This window comes from Cyclopterus lumpus, chromosome 19, assembly GCF_009769545.1.
Source record: "Cyclopterus lumpus isolate fCycLum1 chromosome 19, fCycLum1.pri, whole genome shotgun sequence".
Classification (NCBI taxonomy): domain Eukaryota; kingdom Metazoa; phylum Chordata; class Actinopteri; order Perciformes; family Cyclopteridae; genus Cyclopterus; species Cyclopterus lumpus.
In genome coordinates, this window is record NC_046984.1 from 15,369,330 (window position 1) to 15,388,774 (window position 19,445).

Genomic DNA, 19,445 nt, shown 5'->3' on the forward strand with positions numbered 1-19,445 from the left:
ACGGGGCCTGGCGGACGTCTGTTTGATTTCAGCGAAGCCAAGTTGTCGTCATCTCTTCTATCTTTATGCTCGACAGATATGCCTCCGATGCCTCACGTGAAGATTTATTTCTCTTCTTTATTTTCTTTTTAACACAAGGCACACACCCTTCCCGTGACCCTCGGCGCTCCGGCTCGGCTCTACAAACCAAATGCCTCTCGAGGAAATTTGATTGAGACTTTTTTTGCGTGACCTTTGAACCGAGCGGATAGGGCAAGAGCCCTGGCTCTCAGCCAACATGGCTTCTAATGGGGGGGGGGGGGGGGGGGGGGGGGCGCAGTTAGAGAGCGGAGGCCCCCGATCGATCTGCCAGTTACCTTTACCCGATTAGCATAATGTTAACACGGGCCCTTATGTGGTCCGGGAATGGGATTCGCCGTTTGATGGATGGGTCATTCATTAGAGCCGGCAGCAGGAGCACCGAGAATGAAAGGGCAGCTGTATACTTTAAGCGTGAGTGACACAATGAGGATCAATTAGGCCTATTGATCCAACTGTTATTGAGTGGAAAGGGAGATGAGATCCCGATGCCAGTGCAGGAAAATTGGATTGCAGAAAGCGTAACTGGGGGGGACCGCGAGGGAGGCGAATTCAAGATTAAAATGAGGAATGTTAAAAAAAAACAAAAAAAAACAATGTGGGCCAGATGTTATGTACAAATATGGTTAGGCAGCTTAGTGAATTAATTGCTTAGAAATAAAAATAAATTATTATAAAATAGATTTCTGTACATTTTACATATATATAGCAATATCTCAGCGTCTTGCCATTGAATTACAGAAGGAAAAAATAATAAACTTGTCGACAAATTGACAAAATAAATTGTCTTTCGTATGATTTTCCACATCAATCCCAACCAAAGTTGTGTCCCGTCATCTGGTAGAACTTCATGTTGAAGGGCCTGTAGAAGTCCCGTAGCCTCTGCACCACCTCGGGGTCAATGTTGGGGTGGGTCCGCCCTTTGGTTTTGCCCAGGCAGTGGGGCTTGCTGCTGCCCTCGGCCTTCTTGAGGCACGGGAAACCCTTGGTCTGGTTGAAGTAAAAGTGTTTGTCTGTGATGATCCTCTTGAGCCCCAGGAAGTCCTGCACGCGGCCCAGCTCTCCGGCCGGGTCGCTGATCAGCCGCTCGCCGCTCACGAACAGGATCTGCTCCGCGGGGAAGTACTGCAGCCAGTTGTCCAGGTGCTTGGCGTAGATGCCGATCTGGATGGCGCTCCACGAGGTGTCGATGAGCCCCGTAGTCCTGTTTTTGAAGGTGAGGCTCTCGAAAGAGGGAATGTCGGGCTTCTTGGACAGCGTCTGCGTGTAGTCCGAGATGGCCCTGGTGACGGGGTCCCTCACGACCACGATCAGCTTGGTGTCCCGGGACATGGCGGCGATCCGGGCCGGAGCCTCTCTGGTCACAAAGTAGCTGGGGGTTTTCTCCATGGTGATCTGGCCCTCCAGAGTCTTGGGCATCAGCTCCCTGAGGAGGAGAGAAAAAGAGAGGAGGTTAGGAAAAGGGTAAGGTTGGAGCAACGTCTTGCATAACGTAATCAAGTTAATGGGGTGTAATGTGCTCTGTAATCAATGACTCACTGAGCCCGTTTATAGGGCTTGAAAAGCTACAGTATTAGTGCAGGCAGCTGTCCAACGTCAACAAGCTCAGTCACTCATACGATATCTCACGTCAGAAAACAGAGAGCTCTCGTTTACGACACAATCAAACACAGCGAAACATTTACAGGAATTTCAGACCCTGAATTTAACCCTATTAGGGGTTATGAGCTTGGGTTTTCCAATTATCTCTCTTTTCCTTTTTTTTTCCCCCATCAAACCTCCCATTTTTATTTATTTCACTATAATTAGCCTTTTTTTTTGTTCATCCTTTATAAATTAGCGTGTTAATGCCATTATGCGATGTGTCTTCCCCTGAGCTCGTGGTCCAAATTGCCACCATTGGAGCAAAAAAAACAAAACAAAAAAAAAAAAAACACTCTCAATCTGCGTTGCTGACTCAGACATAGCCACTCAGACCCCCCCCTCGCAAATATATATATATTTTGATGATATTTTGATAACTAGATGATGAGGCTTGGTTTTGGGTGGGGGGGCTGGCTGAAGGGGCTTCACACAAATATGTTACATGCAGACGTATAATCAAGAGGCACTTGAGGGGCAAAGCGAGCGCGCTCTGCTCTCTCGGCGTTAGGTTTCACAAATCGGTGGCCGACCGCAGCGTCTCGATTATGGCGGAGGCGATAAGAGCGGTTTGACTGGCATCGGGACGTCGGTTAGCTTTCTCTCTTTTGCCTCTCCGGGCACCAAAAGGAAAATGTACGTGTGATGCGTACGCCGGATCAAAAGGGGTTCTGTTGCTGGCTGGATGGGAAGGGGTTCGCATATAGAAGACACGCAATAAATGCAAAAAAAACAAGCCGTTTGAAGCACGCGAAGAAGGAAAAACGAAACAAAAAGGACGAGATAACCCGAGGCTCTTATCAAGAATAGAGTCCCGTTAGCCTGTAGTTAGAGCGAAGGCCCGGCTACGCCCGTTGTCTGCTCTTGCGGCGGAGCCCGTTTGCAACGCTGTGCAAATCCCACAGAGCGCAGAGAGAGAGAGAGAGAGAGAGAGAGAGAGAGAGAGAGAGAGAGAGAGAGAGAGAGAGAGAGAAAAAAGGTAAAAAGATGTCCAAACCACAATGTCGGACACATCCTGCACACTCACAAGTCTGTAACGCTCCATTCTTCCCCAGAGCTTCGGCCGCTCAGCAGAAAATGCTCTCTAAGAGCCCGGGAATCTAGTTCACGTCCATCCGGCTCATGGCTAATTCATGGAACATCGGGCTCTCCATCAATGCACATATTTGTGTGCAAGAAAGGAGGAGGAGGAGGAGGAGGAGGAGGAGGAGGAGATGCCCAGGGTAACGTCAGGTAACCTGTAAAACGGCTCGGGGAAATAGTGCAGGCAGATTTGTGTAATCCTAATGCAGTTCCACTGATCTAATTATGATAATATCTTCTTGATTGCTGACACATCAGAGGGGTGAAGGGAGTAGATGGGGGGGGGGGGGGGGGGGGGGTTTCATTCAGTGCCAGACTACGACGGTAAATAAACAAGCCGGGGAATCTAACCTCAGAGCAGCTCTTTTAGTTTTATTATTAGTCGAGTGTCTTGTGTGCGTTCGACAAATCGTGTGTTGACATGCAGAGATAACACCATTGGGTTAAAAGGCATGGGGAGGGAGGGGGGGGGGGGGGGTTCCCAATTTTGTTTTGCACTTTGATTTATCCATTTCACACAGGCCTGACTGGGCTCATTAATAGTCTTTTTGAAATCTAAACACACACACACACACGAGCATGACCGCCAGCGATCCATATTCCCGGACGGTATCCACAAACACACTTTATGAGCACACACACTTTATTCTCTGCCACGACCCGAATGTCTCGGAGGAATGCAAACCAAACACCGGGCCGTCTTTGGGTCATTCTCTCCGGACGCACAATGCCCGCTTGCTTTTTTTTTTGTCATTCCTTGTGCAACAAAAAAAAAAAAAAAAGGGTCCAGAGCCCGACACAGAGGAGGCAAATGGCTTCCCATCTAATCCGATTTCAACATGACAATACGGCGTGGAGATAGAGAGGAGGCCCGAGTCACAACGTGCACAGTGAGATAGATTATGCTGATCCAAAGCTCAGGGATTTTTTTTTATTTCTTTTTTTTTTTAACAAAAATCAAGTGTTGGGGGTTGGAGGAGCATAAAACCAGGCGATGGTTGGACAGCGAGGGAGAAAGAAAGTGGCGAAGAAACCCCTTAAAAAAAGAAACCCCTTAAAAAAAGAAACCCCTTAAAAAAAAGCACCAAAGACCCCCCCACCCGAATAAAAAATCTCCACCTCTGACTTAACCCACTCCCCTCAGAAAAAGAAAAAAAAGGCCGTCTGAAAGAAAAGAGAAGAGGGGAGGACAAGTAGCTCTTGGGGAAACAATGCCCATTATGCTCCTTTTTGATTTATGAGGTGCTGCTTTTAAAGATTCCGTCAGTAAACAGGCAATTCGGTGACACCGGGCTCCTCTCTTTTCCTGCTTCCCTTTGAAAGTGAGCCATTGTCCCCCCCGAGCGGAGGGGTGAGAGGGGCAGCGGTCAGGGCAGGGTGGACAGGGGGGGGGGGGACAAGGGAGGAGGAGGGGGAATGGAGAGGGGGGGTGGTGGTGCTTATTGAGGGGCTGAGTGGAGTCCTTCTCAACCTTGAGTGAGAGAAGCCTTTTTTGGAGGGCTCTTAAGTGGAGCGTGTGCCAAAATTGCCCCAAAAAACATCAGCCCCCCCCCCCCCCCCCCTTTTGATGCCTCCGGAAAAACTGTAAACAACAACAAAAACGTTTCCCTTGCCTCGATTGTGCCTCCACACACAAAAAAAAAAATATATATATAAATCTGTGGACTTTTCTTTTCTCGTCATCTCACCCCTCTTCACCGTCGCCCATCGAGAACTCTTCAAAGTTCAAAGACATGCCAAGAGCAGCGATAAGACACAAAGCAGAAGCCCTTGTCACATGACGGCATCAAACGGGGGGGGGCGGCCGATTGGCCCTTTGGCCTTCAGTTTTTAAAAAGAGCCCTCGTCCCGTTGGAGATAAACGGCAGGAGGAGGAGGAGGAGGAGGGTTATTTCCGTCCGGGTGCTTCTGCCCCGCCCTCCTGTCACGTTTGATCCGACGATGACGGGCTGCCGCTGAGCTCTCGTAGCATCCCGGGACTAAACGACCGCTTTGCTCACGAGACTCACCCAAAAAAAAAAAGGATAAAAGCCCTCGGTTTCCTGTTGGATACAAATGGTTTTCGCTCGTCTCACGCGTGTCGGGATAGTTCACTGCATTTGAATCTCAAATTAGGGTTTGTTTATTTGAATACAGACAAATCGGAGGCCACTTTGTATCCATACCGGCGAGGGGGGAGGGCGTGGCTCTCCTCTCATGGGCATTTATTTAAAGCTTTGAAGATGTCTCGTCTAGGGCTTGAAGACCAACAAAAAAAGCCGACTAAATTAACTCAAATAATCGAAATCGAATCGGCTACTTTGGGGTAATCAAGCGGACTTCGCTCCAGTTTCCTTTCCATTAAAAACTCCACTCTGACAATCAGGCCTCGAGGTCCGATAGCAAAGTGACACTTCGCAAGCGGGAAGACGGAGAGGGAGGAAATGAGGGAAGAGGTACTGAAAGGCTCCCTTTCTTTTCCCAGGGCCTCTTACACCCCCCCCCCCCCCGAGCCCCTTCACATGAACACATGGACGTACGGGCCGTTTTTTCAAGGGAAACACAAAGAAACATCTTTTATTCCTCGTCGGACGATAACGATCTCGAGCAGCACTTTTTGTTTTTGTTCGGTCGCAGTCAAAAAAAACGTGTTGTGTGTTTGATCCTTTCAGGCGCCGGAGAGAAAAAAAGAGAGAAAGAAAAATGCAAAGACGATACGTGGAAAGAAGAAGAAGAAGAAAACAATAAACACAGCGGACAGGATGATAGACGACGCATGCAGATATGGAAGAATTCATGGATGAATTCGTGGATGAATTCGTGGAGGAGTCACCGGTAAATAAAAGCAGCGTTCGTTCCCCTGTTCGAAGCTCTCGGATCGCAGCGTGGAGAAGCCTACATGCGATGAAATGGAACCGAAGAGAGCAAAATGTTTATGTAACGCACAGGCTGACGCAAGTACACACACACACACACACACACACACACACACACATTATGGGCACTACAAAGGGAGGCAGGCATGCACGCCTCGGCTGGCTCACTGAATATATTTCTCAAAAGTAGCATTTAAGCACACACAGAAGCCAGGCATTTAGAAATCCACTCCGCTGTGCCTGGAGTCTGGCATTATATCTAACCACAGAGCATGGCTTTGGCTGTAAATTTAAAAAAAAAAAATAATAGAGAAGATGGTTTATGGCGCAGAGGGGGAGGAGAGCTGCCAGCTGGTCTTCAAGCCCTTTTGGAGCTCGGCGTCCAGGTGTTAGCATGTGGCCACTTGGAGCTTCTCGACAGTTCATTTCCTGGCTGAGGAGAGCCGGAGGTCTCTGCCTCGCATGCTGGAGAGGGTCCGCGAGTATCCGCGTCTCTTACGTCTTACATGTCCATCTACGTGCGTCTCCCACACCTGCTTGTAACCCGATACCCGCACGAGGAAGCCCCGGGGGGGGGGGGAATGCTGCGCCCTCGTCGTCCCGATCACAGTCATCCGTCAGGGCTCCCAGCACGAGCCTCCAAATGAACAGGCTTCACCCAATAATGGTGTCACCGGGAAGGTGGCTGAATGGAAGCACACACACACACACACACACACACACACACACACACACACACACACACACACACACACACACACACACACACACACACACACACACACACACACACACACACACACACACACACACACACACACACACACACACACACACACACACACACACACACACACACGGGATGGTGCAGTTTTAAAGGAGGGAGATCTGTCTCCTCCAGATATCTGGGGCCAGCGTCCTTTGGAAGTTGACTATTCCTTCTTGTGGTGCCGTCGTTATATTTTATTATTATTGGAGGTACGCGAGCAAATTGTACAAAGAATTTAGTTTGGATCAGATTCCAAAAAAAGATCAATAAATAAAATCAAAAGTGAAGCCCGATGGAAGCTGAACACGGATATCCCCAAACACGGCGACATTCACGAGGAGGAGTTACAGAAGATTAGAACGTTTCTCCAAACAAGAGGGAAAGAAGGGAGTCCGGGACAACGGGGTCGAAGGTCAAAAAGGTCAAAGCGCTATGCGGCGGCCACCATTTTTAATCTTTTTCCAGAACAAAACTGGTACGAAGAGCCTTCATCCCAGTGACACTTTGACACCCAACCTCCCGCGGCCGGAGTCCCTGATCTGGTTGATAAACGCGGCTCCCAGACCCCCCCCCCCCCCCCCCCCCCCCCCCCCCCCCCCCCCAGACCCCTTCAGGAAGCCAGAGCGGCCTGGGAATCTACTGACCCCCCGGGTAAACACAGCAGTTAACCCGACCGACGCAAACCCGTCCATCCATCATCTTTTCTCTGGAATCGAGGAGTTGGTTTTTTTTAGCGGAATGTCTCTTACAGTGTGTGTGTGTGTGTGTGTGTGTGTGTGTGGGAGAGGGAGAGTGAATGACAGACTATGTGAGTAAACGAGGGAGAGAAGGGGGGGGGGGGGGGGGGGGGGGGTCGTGCTGTGCGGTCACAGACCGTCCAGACCAGTTTTTGGAGGCGACATCAGAGACGAGCGAAGCAGAATAAATAAATAGAGAACTAACCACCACGTATAATGTCATGGACTACATGGGGGTCAGACACCCCGACAGCATATTACCCCCTACCCAGCCCCCCCCCCCCCCCAACACTCTGTGACGTCCTGAGACGACTCGAGTTGAAGCCGAGACGTCGGGCTCTCATGTGGTCGCCTCGTGACGGGGCAGCATCGCGGAGGCGTGACAGGCACACATTATTCAATTCACTGAGTAATTACTGAAAAAAAAATCTGTCTGTTTTGGAGTGTATTTGTTGCTATTTGGCACGCTTGGAAAACGACACGGCCACGAGGGGAGTTTTTAAAGGAACCACATGGGCCTGTGGCCATGGACGGCTGCGGGGAATAACCCGAGTGTTAATGACCCCGCGGCGAGGCGAAGGAGTCCACCGCCATGTGGTATAAATAAAACAACGGCGGAGAGATGCCTCCTCCCTCCGATTCCTCCTCGAGCTTTTTAAAAAGATAAAAAAGATGTTGCTTTGCTCTCTTCCACCCCGACATAAAAGCCACGTTTTGATGTCTCGAGAGAGGTGAAAAGATCCCTTCGATCGCGGCGCCGCTCAACACACCGATCGCCGCAGAATACGAGGCAGAATTAGTTTAGCGCTTGTAATCCTCACTAATCAGTGTGTTTGCTCTGGGTGTTTGCTGAAGGTGTTAGCCCGGAGCCGGCCCCACACACACACACACACACACACACACACATTCCAGCCCTCTGTCAGGGTCGCTGACGGCTTGGACGGGGAAATAAACCGATGAACCGTGACGGGATGAAAAATAAATATTAAAAACAAAAACAAAAAAACAGGGGAAAAGGGCTGCAGGTGGAGCGTCGGCTTGTGTGTGTGTGTGTGTGTGTGTGTGTGAGGCGTGAAGGCAGAATCAGCCATTCTGACTGATTTCCTGACACTTGACGTGCACCAAGAGGCCCAGGACTCCTTGATCTAGCTACAGCAAAGATGAATAAAAGATGAAACCGACTCCAGAAGAACATAGGCTACATGCCACCACCCCCACTCCTCCCTAGATGCACACACACACACACACACACACACACACACACACACACACACACACACACACACACACAAAGAGAGAGGGAGCGAGCTGCTTTGCATCCGGTTTGAATTGCCTGTCATCCGTAACTGCCTGCACACCTTTTTGAAGACAGGTGAACTACAAAGTGTGTGTGAGAGAGAAAGAGGGGATTTCCTCTCCGCTGCATGTCACTCAGTGAGCTTCCTGCGCGTTTGGACTCTTTATTATTATTATTTTCGCTGGGTTTTTTCCCCGGCAGCTGTCGTCGCAGGTTAATGGTTTACAAATTCCTGCAAAACGTATGATTATCAACGATGGCGACGATTAACCTGCCCTCCTTTGAGAGAGGGGAAAGAACTCCTCAGGCTACCCGACGGTTGTCTTTGGATTTGAGCCTAGATGTTGTCTCCTGTAATATCTCAGAGCCCCCGCGAAGACAAGATAATTACCGCTAGAAGAACGCCAGGCACCCGCTTTGTTTTCTTTTTTTTAACCATTTCTGCCACGAAGTGCAGCCAAAAGCAGATATCGGTGCTAGTTTCAGTATTTCATCGTCCTCCAGGTGACACATGTGAGGCAGCATCTGCTCCAACAGAAGAGAGAGTGGAGAAGAGATGTTTGAGATTCAAACGGTTTGTTTCCAACAGCGAGACTTCTTCCCCCCCCCCACCCCCCCCCCCCCCCCCTTCATATCCACTTATATTTATTTAAAAGAAATTTTAGCCAACCTTTGCCAAAAGTGCACTCAATTTCTCAAAAATTACTAAATTCTCAGGATTCTTCTGACAATCTGATTTGGATCAAATATGCAAAGAGATCAAAATCAAAAAAAAGGAGACATGTTGCCAGATTTCTTTCCATCTGGGTAAGCATGCAGTGTGCTCAACGAGCCCCCCCAATGTTAAAGAGAGCCATAGAGATTCTAAAAAAGGAGGAACAATAATCCAGACACCCCCGCTTGTTCCCGAACCCACAACTTAACCTCTTGGCACATGTTGCAAACTTCTTCTTTTTTCCGTAGGACAACCTGCTCTCCCTCTCGGTTCGATAGCAGCGTGGAGGCTTCGTCCAAAAGATACAAAAGATCGGTTTCCCAGATTCTGATCAGTTAAAACAACCGTGAGGGGGGGAGGGGGGGGAGGAAAAACTACTCGCCGCGGTGGAAGATAATTGGAAGCGAGTTTGAGTTTGGCCAGGTTGTCTTGGAGTCGGAGCTGAAGTGTTCTCACAGCTTCTGGGAGTTCATCTCAAATGGGGAGAGAGTGACTGGTGTGGAGCCGCCGCGGGGCCGGGACGCCACTCGGGGCTTCTAATGAGGCGCTGCTCTTTTACTGCCGGGCTAATGGAAACCTCGGGAGACTTCGGCTCTCTCTCTCTCTCTCTCTCTCTCTCTCTCTTTCTGTGTGTGCGTCCTCTCTTCCCAGAGGCAGACTCACTCTAATGGCTACCTCTGGGACTTAATACCTGGGACGAGTGAAGCTTTACAGGTTTACTGTCATCACTTTCTCCTCTTCCTCCACGTTTCCCATTTCTTTCTGAAAGCAGTGAGGAGTTCCCTGAACATATAACCTTTGGCAGCGGATGATTAATACCAACAAAAATAACTATTAAAGGAGGGTTTCTCCGAGCCTCCGGGGGAATCTTTTCTTAACGCGCTAAAGAGGGTTTATTTAGCAGCAATGAATGACCATTAACTCCGGAGGGAGGAGGTCTGGTTGTGTTCCGACTTGTGCAGCAACATCCAAATCATCAGCTCGTTAAAACGGGCCGAATCCAGACGAGCAGGGGGGGGGTGGGGGGGTGGGGGGGGGGTCTGTGCGCTTCCTTCTCCGATACTTCATTGCAGTACGTTTCCTTCTTGTTGTCGACTTAGACGTTGAACATTAAAGCAAAGACACTCTGTGGCAGCCCACGCTTCTTCTTCTTCTCTTTTTCTAAAGCGAGCGTGTGCGTCTTGTGTGTTGTTGTTTTTTTTCGCCGTTTTGCATCCAGCGTGTGAATTCAGGAGGTGTGTGAATGTTTGACAGCGAGTTTTCCTCTTGAAGGCTCTGTGGCTTTTATCCTCCAGCGGGAGGCTCCTGTCTGTGGCGGCCATATTGTCCTGTGTGTGTGTGCGTGTGCGTGTGGGGGGGGGGGGGGGGGGGGGGGGGGGGGAAGAGGCCACCACAGGGCAGCGCTGCCACTCCCCTCTCCACAGGTCTCCCCTTTCACAATTAAACGCTTGTAATGTTGGGGATGAAAGCGGCCCTTTTTCCTCTGTTTCACTCTCTCTTCTCGGGGGGTGAAAGGGGGGGGGGGGGCCTCAGTCCCTCCACGCTGACCAAAAAGCGTCTCTAAAGAGACGGTCAGCGAGCCCCGCCCAAGGCCGAACCGAGCATGACATGTGACACTGTTCTTGCAGAGCAAGTCCACAGCTGGAGCACGAAGGAAAAGCAGCTCATAGGAGGGGAGGGGGGGGGGGGGCTATTAACAAATAATCCACTCATCTGGGAACACAAGGTGGAAGTTTAGCCAACACAGAGGCACAGTTTGAAACTTGTTTTTTTTTATGTTGGCCGCTTCGGTGGAGGACTTGAGCCGAGAGGATGTGAACCTGCTGTCAGCTGCACGGTTGGCCGGCCGACCGGCCGGCCGCTCGGTCCCCGAGGAGCCGCCGAGTTCTGGGAATCAGGAAACAGTCGGAGCGCCAAAGTATCACATCATCCGAGAGTCCATCTTTGTCTTTCCACTCGAACTGAAACCCGGGGTTAGGGCGTCTCGGTGCTCAGCGATTCTCTCAAATACGCTTTAAAAGCCAAAACGACGGTCGTCCTCGTCGACGTGAAACCGAGCGAAGAAAATCTGCGAAGGAACGGCCATCAGAATCCCCAGCGGGGGCTCGTGGGCTCCAGCAGCTCTGCAGATGGTCAACACACACAGACACACACACACACACACACACACACACACACACACACACACCCTGTCAGCAAGCAGACGAGCGGGTCTGACCCCAGTCAAAAGGCCCTTAACCCATCTCTGCACATTATCTCCAATCAGGCCCGACCGATCAATACCGGCCGTCCCCCGAGGAGAGAGAGGAGGCCACGCTGACATTTGCGCACGCCGTCCGAGGCGTTCCCCCATTTTCTTTTGTGACCGGACTATTACTCGCCGCTCCCGCAGCCGAGCTTGTCAAAACACTTTAGACGTATCGGCTTTCACCATAACATCCCCGTGTGTGCAAACATCAGCGCTTGTGACGATTTGATGCCCTCCACTGGGGCTCCAAAGAACCAGGTGGCCTCTTTTGGTCCATTGAGGAAGGAAGGAAGGAAGGAAGGAAGGAAGGAGGGAGGGAGGGAGGGAAGGAGGGCGAGGTCAGTGGCAACAGAGGGTGGACGGGTCACCTACATGGAAATAGGAGCACCCCTGTGGCGAGCGGATAAAAGGGCGTGCACCCATCCAGAACTGTCCTCTGCATGGCCAGGAGCAGCAGCCTGACTCCGGCTCAACAACCACCAATAGGGGGGGGTCTGGGGGGGGGGGCTTTAGATAGCAGCTTTCAAACAGCGCCGACTTCCGCAAGTATCCGCAAGGCTGATAGCGGAACATTACTTTTTTTCTTCATTTTAGGGAGCCTCCTTTTCAACAATGGCCCACTTGTTCTTTTTTTTGTTTGGGGGGGGGGGGGGGGGGGGGGGGGGGGGGCCCACCATAAGCAGCTTTTACTTTGTGGGTCTGTTTTCCTCCACGGCGTTTTATCACTGACGAGATACGAAGGTTGACCAGAGGGAGACATAGAGGCTCATGGGACGGCGCCCGGATTCAATCCTCGCCGGTCTCTCGACCTTTGATCTCAAAACCACTCGAAAAAGAATATTTACTGCATTCTTATGACCGAGAAGCTCGCAAACATTTAAGCTTTATTCTAAAAAAAAAGAAATTAAAAAGAGACACTTTCCAGAAGCAAAGCCCTAGTACCACCCATGTGGAACCGTAGGACTACACGCTCCCTCTGTTCAATTCTAAAGCCACTCGGAGTGGGAGGAGCCACGCCGTCAACAGGGCCGGCCCCCCCCAGACATGCGAGCCCGCGACACGACAGCAAAACCGCAGCACAGTAATTATATATCAAAGCCCCTTCGTAGCCAATAGGGCTAAATGGAATATGAAGAGAGCGACGTGCACCACACACTGACAGGGCCAAGTGATGCCGCAGTCAACAAGAGTTAGGAGTAAATAATACAATAAAAAGAACCACGGGTGAAACTTTCAACGGTCTGTGTCGACGTTTATTAAGTACTTTTTTTTAATAAACTTATCAGTTACCACCAGTCGACTCGACTTTCACCAACACCACGAAACAGGTGCAGAAAACAACGGAGCGGCGTTCCTGTTCACACTCAGTCACACCGGCCTGTTGAGCTCCGGCCCTCTGTGTGTGTGTGTGTGTGTGTGTGTGTGTGTGTGTGTGTGTGCGTTCATGCATGACCTCACTGTGAAAACGTGTACCTCCTGATACAGGGACCCCTCGGTCAAAAGCATGAATCGTGTGTTTGTCTTTGGCACAAATAAAAACTGTCAAAGTGCATCAGAAAACCACAATAAGACTTGTTATAGCCACCTCCATCCATTGTGAACACACACACACACACACACACACACACACACACACACACTTCTGCTCCCTCTGTAGCTGCGTTGACTTTGTGGAATTCCAGCTCAAAATGTGCATCCATTTGTGTGTGTGTGTGTGTGTGTGTGCGTGTGCAAACAGTGGACAGCAGAGAGATTGTGTAAATGAGGGAGAGGTGAATTGCTCAACACACACACACACACACACCATAAAAGACCGTCACCGTGATCAGATCATATTCCCATAGAATATATTTCAATGCCACGCAATTTTGCCCCTGTGTGGAACATTCCTGCCCCCCCCCCCCCCCCCCCCCCCTTTGTATCTGGTCCTAATGGGGGGCTCAACAGCAGTGAAGGATTTCCTTTCTCGGCTCGAAGAAATATAATCAGTCAATCTGTTTGTTGTTGTTGTTGTTTTCCTTTCTCCACTATGGAGACTGCTTTGCTTACACCAGCTGTTTCTATGAAACTATTGTTCTTCTTCTTCTTCTTTTCTTTGCTGCAGTCAAAGTGAGTGAAGACTATAAACTGGGCGGAGACCCCAACAAGCCGATTGACTTCACGGCGTAGACACCCATGGGTGAAAAAAGTGAGTCAGGCTGAACATGTTGGGTTATTTATTCTTTCTTTTTTTTTGGGGGGGGGGGGGGGGGGGGGGGGGGGGAGTAACAGAGAACCCGCCAGTCATGGCTTCTCTACACGGCTTCAGAAAGGAATTCAACTTCATGGCCTCCAAACACTAGCAGACAGCTCTTCACACAGAAAAGTTGTGAAACACTGGATGTGGGAGTTGAATAACCGCCTCCCCCCCCAAAAAAAAGTTTTAAAAGTACATCTGTCTCTATCAAAAAGGGAGCGCAGGAAACGGTGTCTTTAGTTTGAATGCTGCCAACACTCGCTTCCCCATTGGGCTCCTCTTTTCTTTTCCTCTCTTATGTTGCATATTGATGGGGGGGGGGGGGGGGGGGAGGGCACTTTGAGGTCTTGCATATTTAACGTGTGGCAAAAAGAGCAAAATCCCTTCAGTCAAGACCAAGAAACTTAAAAGTTTGTATTTATTTATTTTGTATATATATATATCAATCTGTCAGAGGAGCTTTAACTTCAGATAAAAACACATGAAAGGAAAAGACTTCACAGCGTATCCAAAGTTGTGGAGGAAATAATTAGCCGATTTTAATCAAAGTAGCCAATTTATGAGCCATAAACTTTGCTTGTTTATTTGCATATAAAATAAACTTTTTTTTTTTTTTTTAAACCTCCAGTCTGACGCATTTGCATTAAACCAGATAGAGAAAAAACAAAGTGGAGGATTAGTGAGAACTCGAGTAGCTCATTACATTAACACATTAACACACTAAACGAAGAGGATAATGTGTGTGTGTGTGTGTGTGTGTGTGTGTGTGTGTGTGTGTGTGTGTGTGTGTGTGTGTGTGTGTGTGTGTGTGTGTGTGTGTGTGTGTGTTAAGCGGGTTTCATTAAGTGGGATCCTCACTTTGTCTTGCAGATCACTTCTTTTTCCCCTCGCAACTTGAACCGTTTGACATAAGAATGAAGATTAGACCGCTCTGGGAACACTAGCAGGTGAAATATTCTACATGACAAATAAATAAATAAAATAAAAAGAAGAAACACTGTAATAGTCTCTTCTTTTTTTCTCAGAAAGTACAAATAAAATAAAAAATAAAAAAGTTTGAAGAATTTCTTTGGATCTCATCTCACTGGGATCATCCACGTTACGCATTTTTTTTGTCACACATGCGTCGCAGTAAAACGTAATAAACCGTAATAAACCGTAATAAACCATATCCGTGAGGTCAGGTTGTATCACGACGGCGCTGACAGGCGGAAGGTCAGTGAGACGTCCCTCCGCCACCAAACACATCTCCAAATACATCAGATTGCGTTTATAAAAACGCACCATGATCGTAGAAAACAACAACAACAACAACAACAACAACAACACCAAACGCAAATACGTTCACGTTCTGGCTCCACAGAGGAGCCCGGAGACACGTCAGCGCGGAGGTGCAGTGTTACGCAGTGTCCAATAGAGATCACTGCGCATCGCAGAAAACAGGCCGGCCCTGGACTGATCTCAGAGCAGCCTCGTAATGTGACACCAATCAATGCTTTAAAAATAAATAAATAAATAACGACAATAATAACAGACGCGATCAAACGAGTCTGCGATAGGAACGGAAAATGTATTAATTAATAAGATGTAATAATAATGTGCGCGAGCCAACAGCCTGAGGTGGGCATGAAGTCACAACCAAATGTTGTCACCGTGTAAATATATTTGAATAGCTTAACTTTGGCATACACTCTAAATTTGCTGGATAATTATTATAAATGAATATATATATACATGTTTAAATCTGTCGTACTTTTATGGAGGTCCTATCAAACCAATTTGGAGTTAATTAGCTTCTTGAGCTGCCTCCAACGGTGTTGGTGTTTTTCTTGGAGATGAATAAAGAAAATATTTATATATTTCTCTTTAGAAACACGATATTTTTTATTAAACGCATATATTTATATTTGTTGTTATACCATATTGGCGGACTGGTCTATATCAGCACTGTTTTCCAGCACCGCACTGCCGATTCCCCTTTTAAATATATATATATTTTTTAATGGAGCTATTAAATCCTCTCGAAAGGACCCACGCGCTTCTCATTCGGTGTTTTCCCCCCCCCGCACACACCCACTGGTCCCCGCAGTCCTCGTACCTGTACCACTCCAGCCCGTTCTCGTAGTTGCGGTCGAAGAAGTGCGGCTCCGCTCCCACGGCTCTGATGTCCGGGTGCACCCGGAGGAACTCCAGCAGAGCCCGGGTGCCTCCTTTCTTCACCCCGATGATGATCGCCTGCGGCAGCTTCTTGCTCCCGGAGCCGTTGGAGAAGCTGGACATGGCGCTGGGCTCCGGGGCTCTCTGCTGCTCGCCGCGCATCTCGTCCCAGTCGTCGGCTCGGTCCGCCTCCAGCTCGTTATTGAGCAGGTCTCGGGACGCCGCGGTCCTGATGGACGGCTCCTCGTAGTCGCTCTCTATATCCTCCCACGGCTGCGGTTGGGCCAGCAGACGGGACACCAGGTCCGTCCTGCCGCTCTCTGTCCTCCTGCCCACCGCCGCGCCGGTCTCCTTGCCCCGGTAACGGTCCACCACCAAGCTTGGCATGGTGGAGCAGTAGCCCACGCAGGAGTACAGCATGTATACCCAGATGAAAAACATGATGCTGAGCAGTATTAGTTTCTTCTTCACGGGGCTGGACCAGAGGACATACAGGCTGTGGCAAACCGGGCTATATTCCATAAGCCTTTCGGTTGAAAATCATATCCCAGCGGCGCATATTGCCCAACTCACTCCCGGTTGCACCTCGACAATCCTCGCAAAATTACGCACATGCTCGCCTCAAAACTACCACCAAAAAAAAGAATAAATAAAACTCACACACACACACACACACAAACACACATAAAATACTACTCTAAATATAATCGTAGATGGGGATAAATCCAGCACTGGAAAGGCATTGAGGAATTTGAAATCATAGTTTGTGGCTACAATGTGGGAGATGGGTGAGCTGCGGCAGGCGCAGCGCGGTGCGGTGCTGCTCCGGGCTCATCTCGGGTTTGATGGAACTCAACTGCAGCCGGAGCGCGAGACCTTATAGAGAGGCGCGCGGCGGAGCGACGGCAGCGGGCGGCCAATGGGCGCGCGGCAGATGACACACGCGGGGCCGTTCCCAGATGGGCGCGGACCAATCAGAGGGAGGCGCGGGCGGGGCCCGGCCGTGGGAGCCTCGGCTGACGGAGACGGCGCATGCGCGCGCGCGCGCTGGACTCAGCTGAGAGTTTGGAAAAACTTTGTTATTGGGGCGACGACGCCAATTAACGCGAGCGGAATTATTGTGCACATTTAGTTTCGCACCACTTTTTAAATGTTATTGTTGATTGTGACATTGTTTACACATCGCAATTCTTTTGTTCCAGCTTTTTTTTTTTTTTGCTATGAAATAAATAAAACTGCTAAATCAATCTCATGCAGGAGCTTCGACAATAACGGAAATAGTTCAGGGAAAATATACGAGCAGGCCTACAATTAGCCATTTAAATCTTAACACACACTTTAGGAAATTATTTGACTTTACTTCTGACTTTTGAATGAGAAGCAATGGCGACGTCACATGTCAGTTCACGCGCTTATATTCATATTCATGCATTTAAACAGAGGACTCTCACAGCTCGTTACAACAACATTGACGTGGTTTTAGTGATATAATTAATTATATTATTAATGTTAATGTTAATCTGAACAATTAGGAGAAATAATAGCAATAATGATACGATAAGTTATGCAACTTCATGCCGATGAAAACTGCAATGATAATTCATAATTTGCACATATAATTTAATAGAATATATGGCAAATTAACTACGAACTAACTACTTAAAATACATTTTCTAAAACTTTTTTCTTTGCTTAACGTGCGTCTTAATTCAATCTGTTCTTTACGCATTACAGTAACTTTCTTTACGTCTCCAGACGGTTTTTACGCATGAATATTGCGCCACTTTGAACACTTGACGGTAAAAACACTTGAGACTGTATTATAAAAGCTTGAAATCACGCATTCAACATATCGGACAGTGAATATTTACTCATGTTGACAGTATCACTGTTATAGAAAGGCTTTGTTGTTTTATTAGTGCCTTATTTGTGACATGAAGGTCCCCTAATAAACTCGAGAAGTCTATTCAATAAGCAGTATTAGCAACGAGGCCGATTCATTATCGACCTTTTATTTCTTCTCCAACATAGTGAGAGTATTTTGACTTGAGAAATGATGACCTTAATCACAGCAAAGAGAGCAGAGAACTCGTAAACTCTGCCCTGCGTGGAGCAAACTGAATCAAAAGCCCTTGTAATGAGTTTTCTTTTCCCCTGGACATAATTCAGTCGCGGGGCTGCACATAGTTACCATTTAATAAATAGACTATCCGGGAGGCCGGCATTATGCCGGAGAATATGCACTTAATGTAAGAGAGAGAGGAGGAGAAGAAGGAGGGACTATTCTTCATCCGCGACAGGAGATGAGTCCAAACAGATCCACGTAATTCAAACCAAGGGAGCCGCAGCTGCGTCACGACGCGGACCCACTGGCTGGTGTTCACGTGTTAAATCGAACGAGATAGACACACATCTATATACTTATACATTTATGTTTTTGTATATTATCTACAGGCTTTTATTTTGTAGGTTTTGGTCGTCAAAGTCTCTCCGAAGTCATTAAATGGAGAGATCATGGGATCGAAAGCTTTGAGAAAACGTCATGTTAAAAAAATTAACTTTTTTTAAATTTATTTATTTTTTAAATAGACTATTGGTCTGTAAACGTGTCCGTCTGTGTTGGCCAATAGGAAGACCTGTTGCGTGTTTGTGTGAGTTTATTGTTCTGAAAAAGTATTTATTTATTCCTCCCACCCATGTTTGTTAGTCTTTTATTTCTTAAATATTCTCACATGGACTTAAAGGGGTAGTTTTACATTAGTTTCAGTTGCTTTAAGGGTTTCCTGAAACCACCGACCTTTGAGGAGAGGCCAGAGGTCATCCAGTCTTCCTGACGGATTTCAGAGCTCATGGTTTTGAAGGAGTCGGAGTTTCTCCCACTTTCTTTCCTGTTTAGATTTTTTTTTTAATAATTTCTTTTTGCTCTTCAGTTGTTGTTGTTTTTTGTTGACTGGCAAGAAAGCTCAGACCAACTTGGACGGCAAATAACATGAATGATTTAACTCACGACATCAGCAATAAGGAGAGCAGCCGCCATGTTTTTAATGCTTATAAGAAGTGAAAGAAGGGAGTATGAAATATTTCTGATTTATGAAATAATAATACATCCACTTTTTTTGTGTGAAGTTTTTCCTCCAATTTTTAGGAGTAAAAGTGCAGCAATGACTAAATCCCCTCCAGACATATTTTAAGATATATCATATATTATATGCTTTGAATAATAATTAGACGTCTGATGTTGAGCCCAGAAGAAAAAAAGACTACATACCTCATTAAAATTCTTAAAATTGCATTGACTTCTTGACCACTGAAAAGAAAATAATCTATGAATATATGCTAATTTTTACCCATTTGAAAAAATAAAGTTTAAGCCGTCTCCTCAGCAGTCCATTCTGAATGCATGCGCATGAGGTTTCAAGTTTCCACTTCCAAGTTGCACATCGAAAACCACGAATAGCTCCCACGCCGCCGCCGTGATGACCGCACGCCGTCCACGCTGTGAACTCCAAGATTTGAGGCGAGCACAAAGAAGATCTGAAACGGTGTGTACATCACTCTGCACGAGGAACCCGAGTTACGAAAAGAGAGAGACATTTTTGAGTGCTATGAAAAAGAAAAAAAACGTGCAT

The 19,445-nt window shown here is 47.9% G+C and overlaps 1 protein-coding gene across 1 annotated transcript; it reads right to left on the reverse strand.

The window, feature by feature from the left end:
• Positions 1-340: 340 nt before the first annotated feature.
• Positions 341-16,643, reverse strand: hs3st3b1b (heparan sulfate (glucosamine) 3-O-sulfotransferase 3B1b). The gene is made up of 2 exons (XM_034559257.1): positions 15,758-16,643; positions 341-1,504 (listed from the first exon to the last, which is right to left on the reverse strand). Exons 1-2 carry the CDS (start codon positions 16,336-16,338, stop codon positions 886-888), a joined length of 1,200 nt encoding a protein of 399 aa, XP_034415148.1. The 5' UTR covers positions 16,339-16,643; the 3' UTR covers positions 341-885.
• Positions 16,644-19,445: the final 2,802 nt, after the last annotated feature.